The sequence below is a fragment of the Manis pentadactyla genome, chromosome 2 (genome assembly GCF_030020395.1).
Source record: "Manis pentadactyla isolate mManPen7 chromosome 2, mManPen7.hap1, whole genome shotgun sequence".
In the NCBI taxonomy this organism is placed as follows: domain Eukaryota; kingdom Metazoa; phylum Chordata; class Mammalia; order Pholidota; family Manidae; genus Manis; species Manis pentadactyla.
This window is the reverse complement of record NC_080020.1, coordinates 23,745,758-23,760,871: the sequence shown is the minus strand read 5'-3', so window position 1 is coordinate 23,760,871 and position 15,114 is coordinate 23,745,758. Positions and strand designations below refer to the sequence as shown.

At 38.6% G+C, this 15,114-nt stretch overlaps 1 protein-coding gene across 9 annotated transcripts in view; it reads right to left on the bottom strand.

Moving 5' to 3' along the window:
- CSNK1A1 (casein kinase 1 alpha 1) overlaps window positions 1–13,794 on the bottom strand; it is a 43,082-nt gene extending 29,288 nt beyond the window's left edge. For 4 of the 9 annotated variants that reach the window (XM_057490879.1, XM_057490880.1, XM_057490883.1 and 1 more), the window contains exons 1-2: window positions 13,125–13,794; window positions 12,406–12,512 (exon numbers count right to left, since the gene is read on the bottom strand). In XM_057490879.1, coding sequence (XP_057346862.1) covers window positions 12,406–12,512; window positions 13,125–13,247 — 230 coding nt within the window. In that variant the 5' untranslated portion in view covers window positions 13,248–13,794. The remainder of the gene's footprint in view (window positions 1–12,405; window positions 12,513–13,124) is intronic. The other 5 variants (XM_036881563.2, XM_036881562.2, XM_036881564.2 and 2 more) reach the window with 5 other exon arrangements.
- Between the last annotated feature and the right edge of the window lie 1,320 nt (window positions 13,795–15,114).

Genomic DNA, 15,114 nt, shown 5'->3' with positions numbered 1-15,114 from the left:
ATCTGAAGCTAGGGTTGTCTTTTCTGAGAAAATGGCTGTATCTTAGGAAAGAAACTGAGTGACTGAAGTGAAATATTTTAAGTACTGCTATGAGGACAAAGTACTTCCAAGAACAATAAACCAGTGTAATTATAAGTATGCAGTTCAGATTAAATATTTCCATCCCTATGCATATACCAATAATTAGAGAAAAAAACATCTATTTAATGTGGGTCTTCCCCTTTAGACTATCAGCTTGAGAGCTGTGATGGTTCATTTTATGCATCAATGTGACTGGACTAAGGGGTGTTGGGATAGATGGTAAAACATTATTTTGGGGCGTGTCTGTAAAGGTGTCTGAAGATTTGAATAATAAAAACAACTAGCATCTGAATGATAGACTAATAGTAGAGATCACCTTCCAAATGTAGGCCTGAATAGAATAAAAAGGGAACTGAACAATAACAAAAAAAGGCAGGGGAGGGGAAAATTCGCTCTGCTAGAGCTGGGGCATCCATCTTCTCCTGCCCTTGGATATCTGTGTTCCTGGTTCTCAGGCCTTAGGACTCAGACTTGGGAGTTAAAGCATTAGTTCCCCTGGTTCTTAGGCCTTAAGGCTTGGACTAGAATACCACTGATTTGTACAGTGAGGAAAACAAGGAATACAAAACACTCCCTACACTGAAAATATGAAATCATCAGGAAGGATCTACTCATCTTTGATTCAACTCAGCCAAGTAGTTACGAAAGTTTAAAAGTAACAGTTTTAACAGATGTGTCTTTTCCTATGCCATTTAACTTCCTGTCTATAAGTTATTAATGTCAGTCTTCACCAAACAACTACAAAGCATAAGGACTGAATCAGTGCTATAATATACTCATTTTCATTGCATCCACATTCTCTAGACATGGTCTCTCAAACCTAGTTTCTTGCCAATTCATCATCATCCAACCTTTACATTCTCTATGAGCATAGAAAATAAGGCCCTGGTCTAGTACATTCTTGCTAAACTCTTAAGCACTAGTTCAAATTACCCTGGCCTATTGCTAACAATTCCAGCCACATTGCTCTCTTTTAATTCTTTTTAATATTCCCATACATTAATATTTATGTGAACCATTCATAACAGCACAATTTTGCCATTCATAAGAGATACATATCCTTAAAATTATAGATACCCATTCATGCCATCCTTAACCAGCATCCAAACTACCATGGATCAAAGAAATTACCTACAGGCAATTCTTGCTTATCTTTTCCTATACCCTTTTCCTTCCTGCTTCTCTTACAATCATGCCATGTTGGCTTCTTTTCCTCTTTATGTTTTGTTCTGGGCGTGTCTGTGTGTTGGGGTTAACAATTAATTTACAGCCGTTAAAAAAAGCACTTCCTTCTTTCTCCTCCTGAACTACCAGATTCCAACAGAAGGGCACTCTCAACCACAACACAACCCCCTCTATTCTCAATTTAAATTCCTGAGTCTCAGAAGTCACCAGTCCTTCTGGTACTGCCTTCATTTGTTGATTACTTCTGGGAGCTGTAGGCATTTGAACTAACTTGAATCTTAGACACTGTAACCTTTAACCTAAAACTGTCAGAACTTACTAAGCTTTAACTAATTAATGGAATTCAGCATGAAAACAGAACGAATAATGCAAGACAGGTTCACTATACTTTGATTCATGGTTAACTCTTCAGCCCTTCTCAAAAAGAACTAGACATCAAAGTAAATGTGGGTTACCTTCTGGCTTTCTATTAATTCTTGGTAAACAAGTCTGCTATACTAACTGTCATTCTCCTTAAGCTTCCCCTGCTCATATTTGTGAATGTAGATGTGTGGCCTTCATTTTATTTTGAATACAAGGCTCCTAGAATTTAGGATCTAAACCTGATTTATCCTGCCATCAAAAATTTAAGAGCATCAATCTATTTCCTTCTCTTGCAATTTCACATTTTATGAATCTGCAATTCAGATTTTAAAAAGTCAGTAACACATAGTCTTTACCTGTAATCTTTTAGATTTACAAACTACAGAAATACCTTTGAAATGGCTTGGGATTCAGAGCATTTTTGCTGGACATAGACATTCAGTGTTGCTATTTGGTTACTGCAGGAACTGGAGAATCAGGTTTAATAAAGAAAATAGAGGTGGGTAGGTGAAATAGGTAAAGGGAATAATGAAACACAAAAGTCCCAACTATGGTATAAATTAGTCAAGGAGATGAAATTATAGCGTAGAGAATATTGTCAATAATACTGTAGTATCACTGTATGTTGACACATAGTAACAAAACTTAACTGGGGTGAGCATTAAATAACGTAGGTAATTGTCAAATCACTATGTTGTACACCTGAAACCAATACAATATTGTTTATCAACTATACCTCAATGAAAGAAAATAAAAGAAAAAGAAAAAAATAAGATAGACACTGTAGAAATACACCAGCTAGAAACCTAAATACAAATACAGAATAGACTGACTTCTCCATACTGACAACTTAGACATGAAGCAATTGGGAAAAGAACCATAGTTTTAGCTATGGGTATGGTGACTAGAGAAATAATTCTGATAACGTGACAATTTCAAATTTTAGATATTAATTCAACCTTTTATTTTACCAACTTTCCCCGGAATTGTTCAACCTTTTTAGACTGGCTGATTTCCTTCTTTACAATTTCACACCCCTGGGAAGGGCATTAACAAGCTTGTTAGTAAAACTAAATCAGATTAGGAAGAAAAAAAGAAAGTATTAGAAATCTACCTTGAAAGACAAACCTTGCAATTCCATGTGTTTACTTACAATGACCAAGAACCTGTTCAAACAAGTTGGGGATGTGGGGGTGGAGTAGCTCATTCTACACCAGGAATTCTGCATCTTTTTGATGCCACAGATATCCCCACGTTTGGTAGTCTGATAAAGCCTGTAGATCCATCCCTTCTCAGAATATTTCAAACACATAAAATAAAATACACAGCATTTTACACATGAACCCAATTATAGGGAAATTCAGCTACCATAAAAAAATCAATTTTGATACAGTAATATACATGCTCTTTGTTAACCCATTACATAAGAAGATACAAGGCAGGTCTAATTAGTACTATAATTTTATAGTGATGTGTAAATAATATTTTTGAGATAACCTGCCGCAATAATGTGATATGGAAGTATCTGCTTTCTATGACTGACAAAACCATAGACAGGTACTGTTTGTTAAAACTAGTGAGAGTTTCTTGCCTACATTTATAATGTAAAGAAATACAGACCTTCCTCAATTTGCAACGGGGCTGCATCCTGATAAACCCATCTCATGCGGAAAATATCTTTAGTTGGAAATGTATTTAATACACCTTACCTAAAAACAGGCTCGGAACACTTATATTAGCCTATACTTGGGCCAAATCATCTAGCACAAAGACTCTTCTATAATAAAGTGTTTAATATCTCATGTAATTTACTGAATGCTGTACTGAAAGTGAAAAACAGAATAGTTGTTAAGAGTACTGGTTGTTTAACCTCATGAATGCATGGCTGACTGTGAGCAGCAGCCAGCTGCTGCCACCCAGCATCACAAGAATATCAGACTACCTAGGCCTGGGAAAAGATCAAAATTCAAAATCCCAAGTATGGTTTCTACTGAATGCATGCATATTGCTTTCACACCACTGTAAAGTGGAAAAACCCTAAATCGAACCACAGCAAGTTAAGTCTTCCCAGAATTAGTTAGCAGTTCATGAAAATGAAAAAGTAGTTTTTTGCTATCCAAATTCACCTACATCTTAGACAGTAGAGGTGGGGATAATCTTCCCCACTAGGTTAAGAACCCCTGCTCTAAACTGATTTTTAAAGTAAACAGAGCTATAGAATAAGATCTAAAACAAGGGCACATGTTTTATTCAGCAATATTATCAACTAAGTTGACTCATTTTCCTTTATCCTAACCCTCCTCTAGACTACTACTAATTCTTTTGCTCACAGTATCAACCCTATGATCCCTGAATTATGCTGTAACATTTTCATATTCCTCTCCTCGTTTCTTACCCTTTGCCTTCAAAGATGCCTCAATGTTCCTTAACCTGAAAAATTACAACACAGCACAAAAAAATGTTTTGAGCCATATCACTATCAACTACTAAAGCATTGTATTGTACATGAATTGTACATACAATTCATTTATTCATTCAATATTTATGGTGGCTTAACAAGAGTAAGCCAAATAATTACTGCTCCAACAGTTTAAAGCGCAGCATGAAAGCCAGTAATTAACACATGTGAGTGGAGGAAAGACCAGTGATGAGAGGGTACAAACTATGGGGACTCTATCTTTTAGAGGGCGACATTAGAGAAAACTTCTCTGATGACAAAGTATTACTGATTCTTGAAGCATAAAGGGAAGCTGGCCAGGTGAAGGTGTTAGCAGTGTGCCTAAAGCTTTGTGATCACAGGAAACTGAAAGTAGCCTTCACGACTGGTACACAGGGAGACTAGATCACCTTGTCTTCTTGTTCACCAGTTAACTTGTTGAAAACCTATTTATATTTGCCACCTTACTCAAATTTTTTTCTTGGTTCCCAATAAAATGGTTATCATTCCCATCATACTACCCAAAATTTTATTTCGAAGATCGCAGATGATCTGATTTTTGTCAGTCCTTGTTGTCACTGCTTTAACATCGCTAGCATTTCTTAAAATAGTCATGGCCTCTGCAAAATAGTCTCTAACTATCCCCAACAGCGCAGTACAGTGGAGTGTCAAAACCTTGGCACAGTATTTCCAAAGTGTGGTCCTGAGGTATTCAGCAGAAATTACCTGGGTATTTGTTAAAAATACAGATCCTTGGGCCCCACTCCAGAATTGGTCTAAGAGAAATCGGGGGTGAGGTGGTAAAACCTGCATTTTTAAATGAGTGCTGTAGGTTATTATGCATTGTTGATGCCTGTGAAGTGCTAAGAAAGCAGGATTCACTGGATGCCTTACTAGGATCCCATTCACCTGATCAATCAGGATGTAATCTCTTTGTGGTTCAGGAAACTGTTTGGAGCTCACGTGCATGGCATATGAGCAAAAAGAATTTAAGCCTCATAACATTTTTGCCTGTTCAACTGTAATGTGTCCAGGTATCTTCAACTGTGCCTGGCACAAAATAGGCACTCATATTATGTATTTGTTGGCTGAATTAAGAAATGCTTGCTTATTCTCTAGAAGGTACTATATAAGGTGCTGTAAAGTGTATGTTCACCAAGACACTGAATGAACATCAGAGCTTTTAAAGAGTTGAAGCTTAACATCCGCTCTTCTGCTCTAGGTACACAAAGTATTAATATTATGGAGATTCAAAACTGGGAACACTAGGATTTCAGTAAGCAGAGCTTGGTGGAAAAAATAATTTTACTCAAGTGAGGACAGCCCCAAATAAAACAACCTAGCCTGAATACCTAGTGAAAAGCATATTAAAGGAACAGAAAAGGGAAACAATGATATTTATATAAAGCTATAAACTCCAGTCTGATGAGAAGGATTTCATTATTTCAATATAATAATGAAATATTTCATTATTTCATTTTTTACCAAATGTTACAATGTGTTCAACACTTCTAGTGAATCACTTGGAAAATCTTGAACTCCAAATTTACAAAAATTTCATGCTGCTACTTTCCAATAAACAAAACAGCTATAAATCAGATCTCTCTCTCTCTTTCCAAAAAGCCACCTTAATCACACAATAACATGGCAGTGTAGGGAAATGTAACAAAAATATTTAAGAGCAGCTTCCAGATGACCTGAAATATAGGACAACCTCAAGCTTCAGAAATTTGGAACGCTCCACTGTACACTTAATGATGGCTTAGCCACTGTCACCATCTTGTCTGCCTTTTAAAAAAATCCTCTAGTACGTAAGTTGTAACTTCCTGGTGTTGAACTAGAACCAAAAAAATTCCCAAAGACTTCTACCACTAAGAGATGCCGACTGATACATAAGCTGACAAATGTCCACAAGAACCTTTACTGTGAATTTAACGGACATTAGCATTTAATACGGTAGTATCTTCACACTAGCATTCAGAGCTAAATGAACTAGTAGTACTGCCACATTTCTATTTGTAAACTGGCTGCCAGCTGCTGAGTTCAGCTAATACTTAAGAAATACTAAGTACTACAGACATGATGAATATTTCCTTTAGGAACTTTGTATTCATCAGGTAACTCCACTCCAAAAATTCTGTATGTATAGGAACCATTATTTTCTACACGGTTCCATTAGAAAGGTAAATGCATAGATAAAACAAATGCAGAATTTCCTCATTATTAGTGCCTATTATTCGAATCATTACCCAGCACTGTACTAAGAAACACAAAAATACTTCCATCAGCAAGAGGTGATTCTTTCCCTCCTCAAGAAGTTTCTAGAATACTTTCTTGAAGGAATGCATCTGAGAAAAATGAATAGGAAAATGATTTCACATACTGGTTTTAGGTACTTTTTAGAAATCAAATCATTTGATTGTATGGGATTTACAGTGCACTTTCTATATATATCATGTTTCCTAGTATAGGATTTCCTAAATTAACCTCATAATTATAGGAGGAGGTGAATACTAAGAATCCAGTCATATGAGTTGTAGTTCTAGTTAAGATGAGGGTTAGTGGATGTGGGTAGGGAAACACTATTATTAACCTCTACAACAGAGTACAGTGGTTCCTCAACTCTGCTCCACCTAATAATCATTGGGGGACCTTTTATAACTCTTGATGCCTAAGTCATACCCCAAACCAATTAAATATCTTATCAGGTATCAAATTTTTTTTTAAAGTTCTCCATGTGATTCCAATATGCAACAAAGTTTGGGAACTACTAGTACAGTTGAGAGAGGCAGAACAATCTATTCAAATAATGCATTAGTTGTGTGACTTCAGGCAAATCAACTTCTCTTGACTCATGGACTTCGTAAGAAACCCCAACTTACAGGATTGCTGTAATAATTGAGACCAAGGGTAATAATGGATAATGACTTTTTTTTCTTGCAGAGAAATGGAAGGAGAACGCTTAGTCACAATGAATTCAACCAACTACCCACTGATTTCAATAGTACATACCAATATTATGCTAAAACGCAGCTATACATTAAAGTTAGAACAAATAATTACCGCATCAGAGAATGGTAGAGGCAGCTTTTATCCTACTCATCTCATTAATTTATAAAACGCATTAAAAACAATCTTTAAGATCTTCTTGGTTTCACAAAATCCCTTTCATTAATGAAAGCTGAGACTACAAATTACAAAATTTATCCTAGGTTCACATCTAAATGACATCAAACAGAACTGTATGTAACTCTTCTTGATTCTCAATATAATGCTCTTTCCATTTCCCTTTATATCGAGGATCAGAATGTACTCTCCAGCTAAACCTTTTTATATAGCACTTCCAAAGTCCCCACTAAAACAATCACCCCACTGATGACTTACAGACGAGGAAAAGGCAGTATTCTAGTTCTTCAAAGGTGAAGATAAAGCTCTCAACTGCCACCAAGTATTCACCCATCCTCATCTGATTATTCTATTAAGTCTTAGTGTGCTTCATGGTGATAAACAGATTCTGTCTTTTTGTGGACAAATAAACATCAAATCCAGAAAAAAATATGTAAATATGATAAAAAAAAAACTAAAACAGAACAAACCTATGTTGTCACAGACTGTAGGTTACTAAGGATTAGCAGTATTAAAAATATTTTTTTCTTCATCTCAAGATGTATGCATTACCAGTGTATGCATTTCCTAAAACTGATTCAATGGCACATAAACATCTGTGCATTTTACTGCATGTAAATTACATCTCATTAAGACATGCATTAGTTCATGTTACATGATTACTAGTCATTTAAAATTTCAAAAGCCATCCGAGATTATACTGGAAACAAAAAACAGTAACAAAAAAACATCACTTAAACTATTCATTTATATTATGAATGCTATTAAGGCACTCATTTAACCTGACAAAAAGCGTTGAACAAGGCTGACTTTAAGAGCATTACAGAAGCTTTCAAGATTCAATTTATAACATGTTTCAAATTCTAGTTTTTTCTCTTTACAGACTTCTTGACAATAAAGTTTCTTATTAAACACTGACAGACCATGAGAAAACCTAGCTAAGTAATACTTTAGGTACACCTTAAATATACTTTGAAACAAAATGATTTAGTTCTAAACATAACTAAAACCAAGGTAGTTAAATACATATACTATACATGGGTTCACAAGTATTTACTCCAATTTAAGATACTAATTAATTTTTGTCCAACAAAAATTCTCAACCTGTGCAAATCCTTGGATTCAAGAGACAGAGTTAACAGGCCAGGGCAAGCAAGGCCAGCAAATGGTAGGGGAAGGTGGGGGTAGGAATTACAAGCACCTGGTTAAATAACAACAAACAATAGGCTGCTTACATTCATAGAAAAAGCTTTTCAGTTTCTCTGCATGAGGCCCACCCAATGTTTCAAGGTGAAGTATGGCTTTGCACCACCAAATGGAAAGGTGTGGGGGTATGTGAGTAGGCATGATTTGACCTTGACATAAAGGTGAAAATGGCTCACAGGAAAATGGGAGTTAGGCAACTTTGGGAACCCGAGACTCAATAGTCTTTATTATGAGATGTTGGGCTCTATCAGGTTTCATCCAGCTCAAAAATGCCACCTTCTACTCCCTAATTAGAATTCATTGTAAGATAATTTAAAGCCCCATTAGTATACCATGGATTCAGTTACCATGAGTTAAAATTACACTTCCCATGCATCCCATGATCTGCAAAGTGTATCTCTAACAAAGACACAACCAGTGCGATGCCACCTTGGTTCTCTGATAACAGCATCAGAACTTATTCACAAGATACACGCCAAAAGCTAAGATTAAAATATACACTGCTTTTAACAGGGAAGAGTAAGAATTAACTAGCATTTTATAAGTACCTTCTAGAATACTAGACATTCAGAGGGCAAAAAAAAGTGGTTAAAAAGGCAACAAGTCTCCCATGCCCCAATACCTTCTCTCTTCATGATTTCCCTGTAGAAGTATGTATTATTCCCTTAACTGCCTTTCTTCTAAATGGTAGGTAACCCATGATCTTGAGTGGCATGTCATTACCAAAGTAATAAAGGTTAAGATCTAGACATAACATCAAACTGTGATGAAATGGCTTTCTAGCTATTATTATCCAAAGGCTTAAAATTTCAGAGCTGAAAGCTCTGAGATCAACTAGGCCAGTTACTTTTACTTAAGTAAGGAACCGTGTTCAAGCAAAACCATACCCAAAAGCTCAGCACGCAAAACTGTTTTTCCAGTAGAATAGGAAACCCTAAACCTTTCTGCCCAGCACTCTCCCCTGACACTCCAACAGTTAATACTAACTTGGTAAAATTCTTTTATTTCATAAATGAGGAAACTGATAGGCCCAAAGAGTCTTGTTAAGGGCTTGAGAGATCCCAGATTTTAGTATGATTATATCATAATCACTTCTTTTGAGAGCATTAATTCAAGTTCAAATAGACACAAAGGAAGGGCTGTAACAAAAATACATTAATTTTAAACAAGCTCCCACATGTCAATTCACAAGGTCCAAAGATTTTAGCTTAACTAAAGGATCTTAGTTTCTTAAAAACATCAAGAGACTGAATGATCCTCTTATTCTTGCTTCTTAACACGGAACTCCTACACTTCTGTGTAACAGATCCCTCAGAAAGGCCCTTCCGTAGTGGGGACAAAGATTAATGGGGTCTGCTAAGTAAGCCAGGTGATTTTCAGCCTTTTAGGATAATCCAAAGTATCTTAAAAGAAAATGGCAGCTGGGATGAGGAATGAGTGCAAATGCAGCAGAATCTGATTTTTTTAAATTAGTGTTAACACTTCTACAATAATGGATACACACAGACTGCCTTATTTAATCTAGTTAAAGTCAATTTAATCCAATATTTACCAAGTGCATACATTATTGAGTGTATACTATATATAGATGATGTGGAAATAGTGGGGCACAAACGGGATGGGTAGATGTTCCTACCCAAATAAAGAATGCTAATGAAGTCTTTTATATCCTTTCTGCTTCCGTGGAAAAAGTTCTCTCACACTTCAAAATTAAACAACCACCTTTATTTCTAGGTACCACAACACCACCACTCCTAAAACAAATTTACTCTTTCCCCACCTTCATCCAATTACTACACTGTACCTTAAGACTACTCCCAGAAGCCACGCTATTCTTGGATGCCCTCCCCAACCAGTTCACCAGGCTTTCTTCCTTAGAGCCAGATCCTGAATTCCCATCTCCTCTCCCAGGAAGCCTTAACTTGAAAGCCAGGTTAATCTCTCATTAGCTCCACCCACAAACAAGTTAACTACCACAACTCTCTCTGAACTCAACATCTTTTAATAGATGCCTATTATTTTGCTCATAAATTAATCTCATTTATTCATGTGCTTTTTCAGTATATTAACTACTGCCCTTGCTGGTTTCTGTTAGTGTTGTCCTTAAATAAAAGCTACCAAATAAAAGGGCATGTACTTAATTTGCGTTTAGCACTGAAAATGCCAGATCCTTAGCACTTTTTAAAAATTACCTTCAAATACATTAAATTCAACCTGACTTCTGAAATTCATAAAACCTCCAAACATGACCTCAAAAGCATTATGCTAAGTGACAGAAGCCAGACACAAATGACCTCATACTGTATGACTGCATCCACATGAAATTCTAGGAAAAACCAGTAATGGAAAGTAAATCAGTAGGGGCCAGGAGTGGATAGGACTAAACGCAAAGGGAAAGGAGTGTTAAAAGTTTAGCTTATTGCAGTCTTTTTATTTTGAAAAGAAAAAAAGTTAAATTTTAATTAAGATTTTTACACAGTTACAAATTTTTTCCAACACAGCAATGTTTTTTGGGGGAAGGATGGGAATCATTTAATAATGATTCACCTTAATCTCTACCTCAATAAAGCTGGAATTTTCTCTCAAATAATTTACCACTTATAACTAATAGAACATTTTATCATTTAGTTCTCCATAAAAAATGCCTATCAGCACTGGAAATATTTTAAAGATAGTGGTATTGTTTGTTTACACATCAAAATTTATATAATCCAGTCCTTAATTTAACATTTGAAGAATAGAAACTTGAACGGAAAAAGAGGATAAATACCATTACACTTAATTTTTATTTATTCTAGATCTTTTTGCCAATATTGTATGAGTAATTGTTGGAAAATGGCTGGGTTTTAAACTATTTTAGTCCCTAATGTAAAAATTAAAAAGTCTCTAATAGTCTTATATAGTATCTATGACTCATATATAGTCACTGTGCTTTAATCTCACAAGTCAAACTACTCAAAAACCCCTCAGAGTTAACCATTTAAAAGAACCCAATGTCTTTATCTGGTCATTTTTTATCCCTGTTACTATTATTATTTGCCTTTACCAATATCCCACCTGCAAAAGGGCCACAATTTCCCTGACACGTGAGTTATAACTAAGTAACTCAACAGGTTATGGATACTTATCAAACTGTGGTACGTGAGTGATTAAGCTTTCTTTTAATACATCAGACTTGTTAAATTTCAACAGTTTGTGCTGCTCAAGCTGCCTTTACCGTTATTCGTAAAAACTTAGTACAGACTGAAGGGCAGCAAACTTCACCACCCATGAAAAATTAACACTTCTAAAAGGATTGTGAAGGATTTTGCTTTGCATAATCTAACAATTTCAGATCGCATCTGCTGCAGAGATCAGACTGTCATTATGCCATCTCCTTCCCTGAACCCCGCCGCCTCCTTGCAGCTTTATTCGTGCCTTTTAAAAGGTTTAATCCATTCAGGGCTTCTCATTGGGGATCAAGGAAGCACAACTTGGGAACCCAAGCAGAAAAAAGGGCAGGAATGTGGTCTTCAGTCGCGTCGTTCCGCCATTTTCTAAGCGGAGGAGGAAGACATGTTGGAACAAAAACACAACAAAAGAGCAGCCATTTCCCAAGCCAGCTCCACCAGCAACCCCAACTGGTCGAGCCCGCTCCCTTCGGCACCTGCAAATCCACTTCCACTCCCGGGACAAACCTAAGAACATCCGAGCTACCGGCGTAAAGAAAAAAGCAGCCAGCCCTACCCCGCAGGGATCAACGAGCACCCTCACAGTTAACTGCAAATGAAAGCCCGGGAAGAATGAGGGAAGGTAAATGAAATTGAGTGTAACAAACTAAAATCCTTAACTCGGCAAAGCAAAATTTACTCCAAGTGAATGTCGTGACTTACGGGTTCACAGGAAAGCACTGCCTTCCAGGTAACTCAGTTACCCAGCCCCGAATTTAGCTGTTTACTGCCTCTATCCCTTTTTCCGCAATCCGTGCTTTCTTCAGTGGATCGCCCTACCTGCCTATGGGTTCTTACCGTATGTGAGGGATGCCAACACCACCTTGAAGAATCTTATAGAGCTTGCTCTCATACAGCAACTGGGGATGCCTGGCCTTCTGAGATTCTAGCTTCACTGCCACTTCCTGCAGGAGATAAAGGGGATAATGGCATCAACATCTCTATGGATTCAGTGTCACTTGCGAAAGGAGGGGAGAGACATTAGCAAAGCTCCGACTTCGGGACAAGAAGGCAGAATGAGAGCCTGGGAAGAGAGAGAGCTCTTTGTAATAATAAAATGAGGCAACCAGCCTCAAAGGCCTCTTCAGGGGATAGTGACGAAATCTGGACATCCTCTTAAGTGCAGGGAAATGATTCATCCAGAAAACGTAATGAGATGTTAAGAAGGAACCAGGAGATCAAAGTGCCGCCAATTGGAACAAGAACCCCCCAAAAATCAAATATATAGAAAATATAGGGAACACAGAAATAGGATTTTGCCATTCTTACCTTAAACGACGGTTTTGAAAAAGTTCGATTAAGGTGCATTTTTAACAAGCCGGGTAACTTCACTGTTAAATCTTTCTACCGGCTTCTTTTCCTTTTAGGGAAAGAGCGCGAGGGAGGTTCCTGGGGCAGGAAATCTGGCTCCCTCTGGACTCCCCAGTGCGTGCGGGGGGAACAGGCCCGAGCAGTTTGGGGGTGTGGGGGGTGAAGACAAGCGCAGCGCGGTCAGGTACCCCACCCTGGGTGATTACCTCGCCGTTGGTGATGTTGATCGCCAGATAAATGTCCCCGAAGGAGCCGGACCCGATCTTCCGTACTAGTTTGTATTTCCCTCCGACGATGAATTCGGCCTTGGAGCCGCTGCTGCTCGCCATCCTGTGAGGCGAAGATGGAGGCTGGGGCCAAGCCCCGACACCTCTGTGAGGAGGACTGAGGCCCCTGGGGCTCGTCTACTGAGCAAGGTTGCGCAGGAGGGCGGCAGAAAACGGAAAACGCTGACTTGCTCGGCGTTACCGGCCCAGAATCGGCAAAGGGGAACCTAATCACCCCCGCTCAGTCAGGTTTCTTTTTGCTGGGCCGCAGTTTGTGAGGGGGTTCTCGCGGTTACCAAGTCGGAGCCACTTGCTTCTGGGCGGCCGCCGCGGCCTCGTTTCTGCGGCGACGTCACGGGCTGGAAAAGGGGTACGGTGAGTTAGGGCGACGATACCGCTGCTACCACTGCCGCCGGCTCCTGCCCGCAGGGACCCCTGTCACTCGGCCGACGCCGCCATCTTGTTACTCCGGCTCCAGCCAACACAAAATGCCCCCAGTCCCCGGGAGCCGCTTCTTCACGGCGCAGGGCACTCTGGGAAAGGGATCTCAGACTCTAGCCCCGGAGGGTCCGCAGCTAAAGGGAGGGCGGAACCGGATCCATGAGAGTCGAGGCCCACGCTTCGGGCGTGGCGCGTCACCGCCCAACTGCGCATGCGTACTGCAAACCTGCTGAGTGCGCAGGCGTGACGTGACCCTCCTCACCCACGCCCCGGCTTACTTCCACTTCTGGTCGTTGGCTGTTCTATTTGTGTTGTCTGTGTTTTGGTCACCTCGAATGCGCCGTTTTTATGAAAGGCTGTGTGTCCCCAGGTCTCCAGAACATGCTAGGAAGGGGTCACCTTGGAAGATGGGTGCTTCACGACTCCCTTTGAGTTGCTCTTTGAGGCGACTTAACCTTTGATCTTTCCTGGGACCACTCCCCCAGACCGGCCTATTCCAGCCCAATTTCTGTTTTGAGGGAGGTGTCACCTCTCGCGGAGAGAAAGAGAAAAGCAGCTCTGGGACGTCTGGGTTTTGTTCAGGGCTCCCGATTTTAACTGCTGGTTAATTAGTCTTAATAAATAAAATTCTGTGTTATACGGAATGTTGGAAAACACCTTTTTACAGGATGGGAAAAGAGCGAAAACAAATTACCCTGCCGCCCTATGTTTTTGTATCGTTGTCCTACTGATATAGTTGATCCCCAAGAAAAAAATCTTAACATCCCGATTCATAATTTTAGTGGCAGATATATACAGTCAACAGAAAACGAAATTTGCAACCGTGAGAAAACTCGCAAAAGTTGTTATACCCGTTCCCCCTCAAAAAATTCTGAAAAAGTCATGCCTTGTACTGAAAACAGTATTGACCAAAAAAGGCGGTGTAGAAATAACTAATAAAATAGACGTTTAAAACTACGCAGTAAAGTTTCTTAGTAAAAACCGGTCAAAGAATCAAATATGACCACATTTGAGTTTACAAAATTTTACCTGGGAAAACAGGGCGCAGTAGTAATGATGATCACAAAAGAACTCCATTGTCAATGCCGTCATCTGTGATACGAATCAAACCCTGATGATGGGTGAATCGAATCTCATCTGCAAAAATTTAAACAGAATTTCTATCATAAATAAAATAATTTCATTAAAATCTAAATGGTAAAAAAAAAAACGTAGACTTAACTGCAGCTTTGAAAGCCAATCAAGTAATTAGTAATGGGGGATCATCCTGGAAGATAACTAAAATTCTTCCATGTTACTCTTGTTTTCTGACTTAAATATTTATATTGATGAAGCTCTAAATGTCTTGAATTTGAAAACAGAGGGGAAGAGAGTTCCGCTAAAGTTTAGAATGAAGTTTTGAGGCACTACCAACACCCAGGCTGCCTGACTGCCAAACCAGCTCTGTTAGACATTAGACATTCTCCTTTGGTGACTCTTAGACATGTTT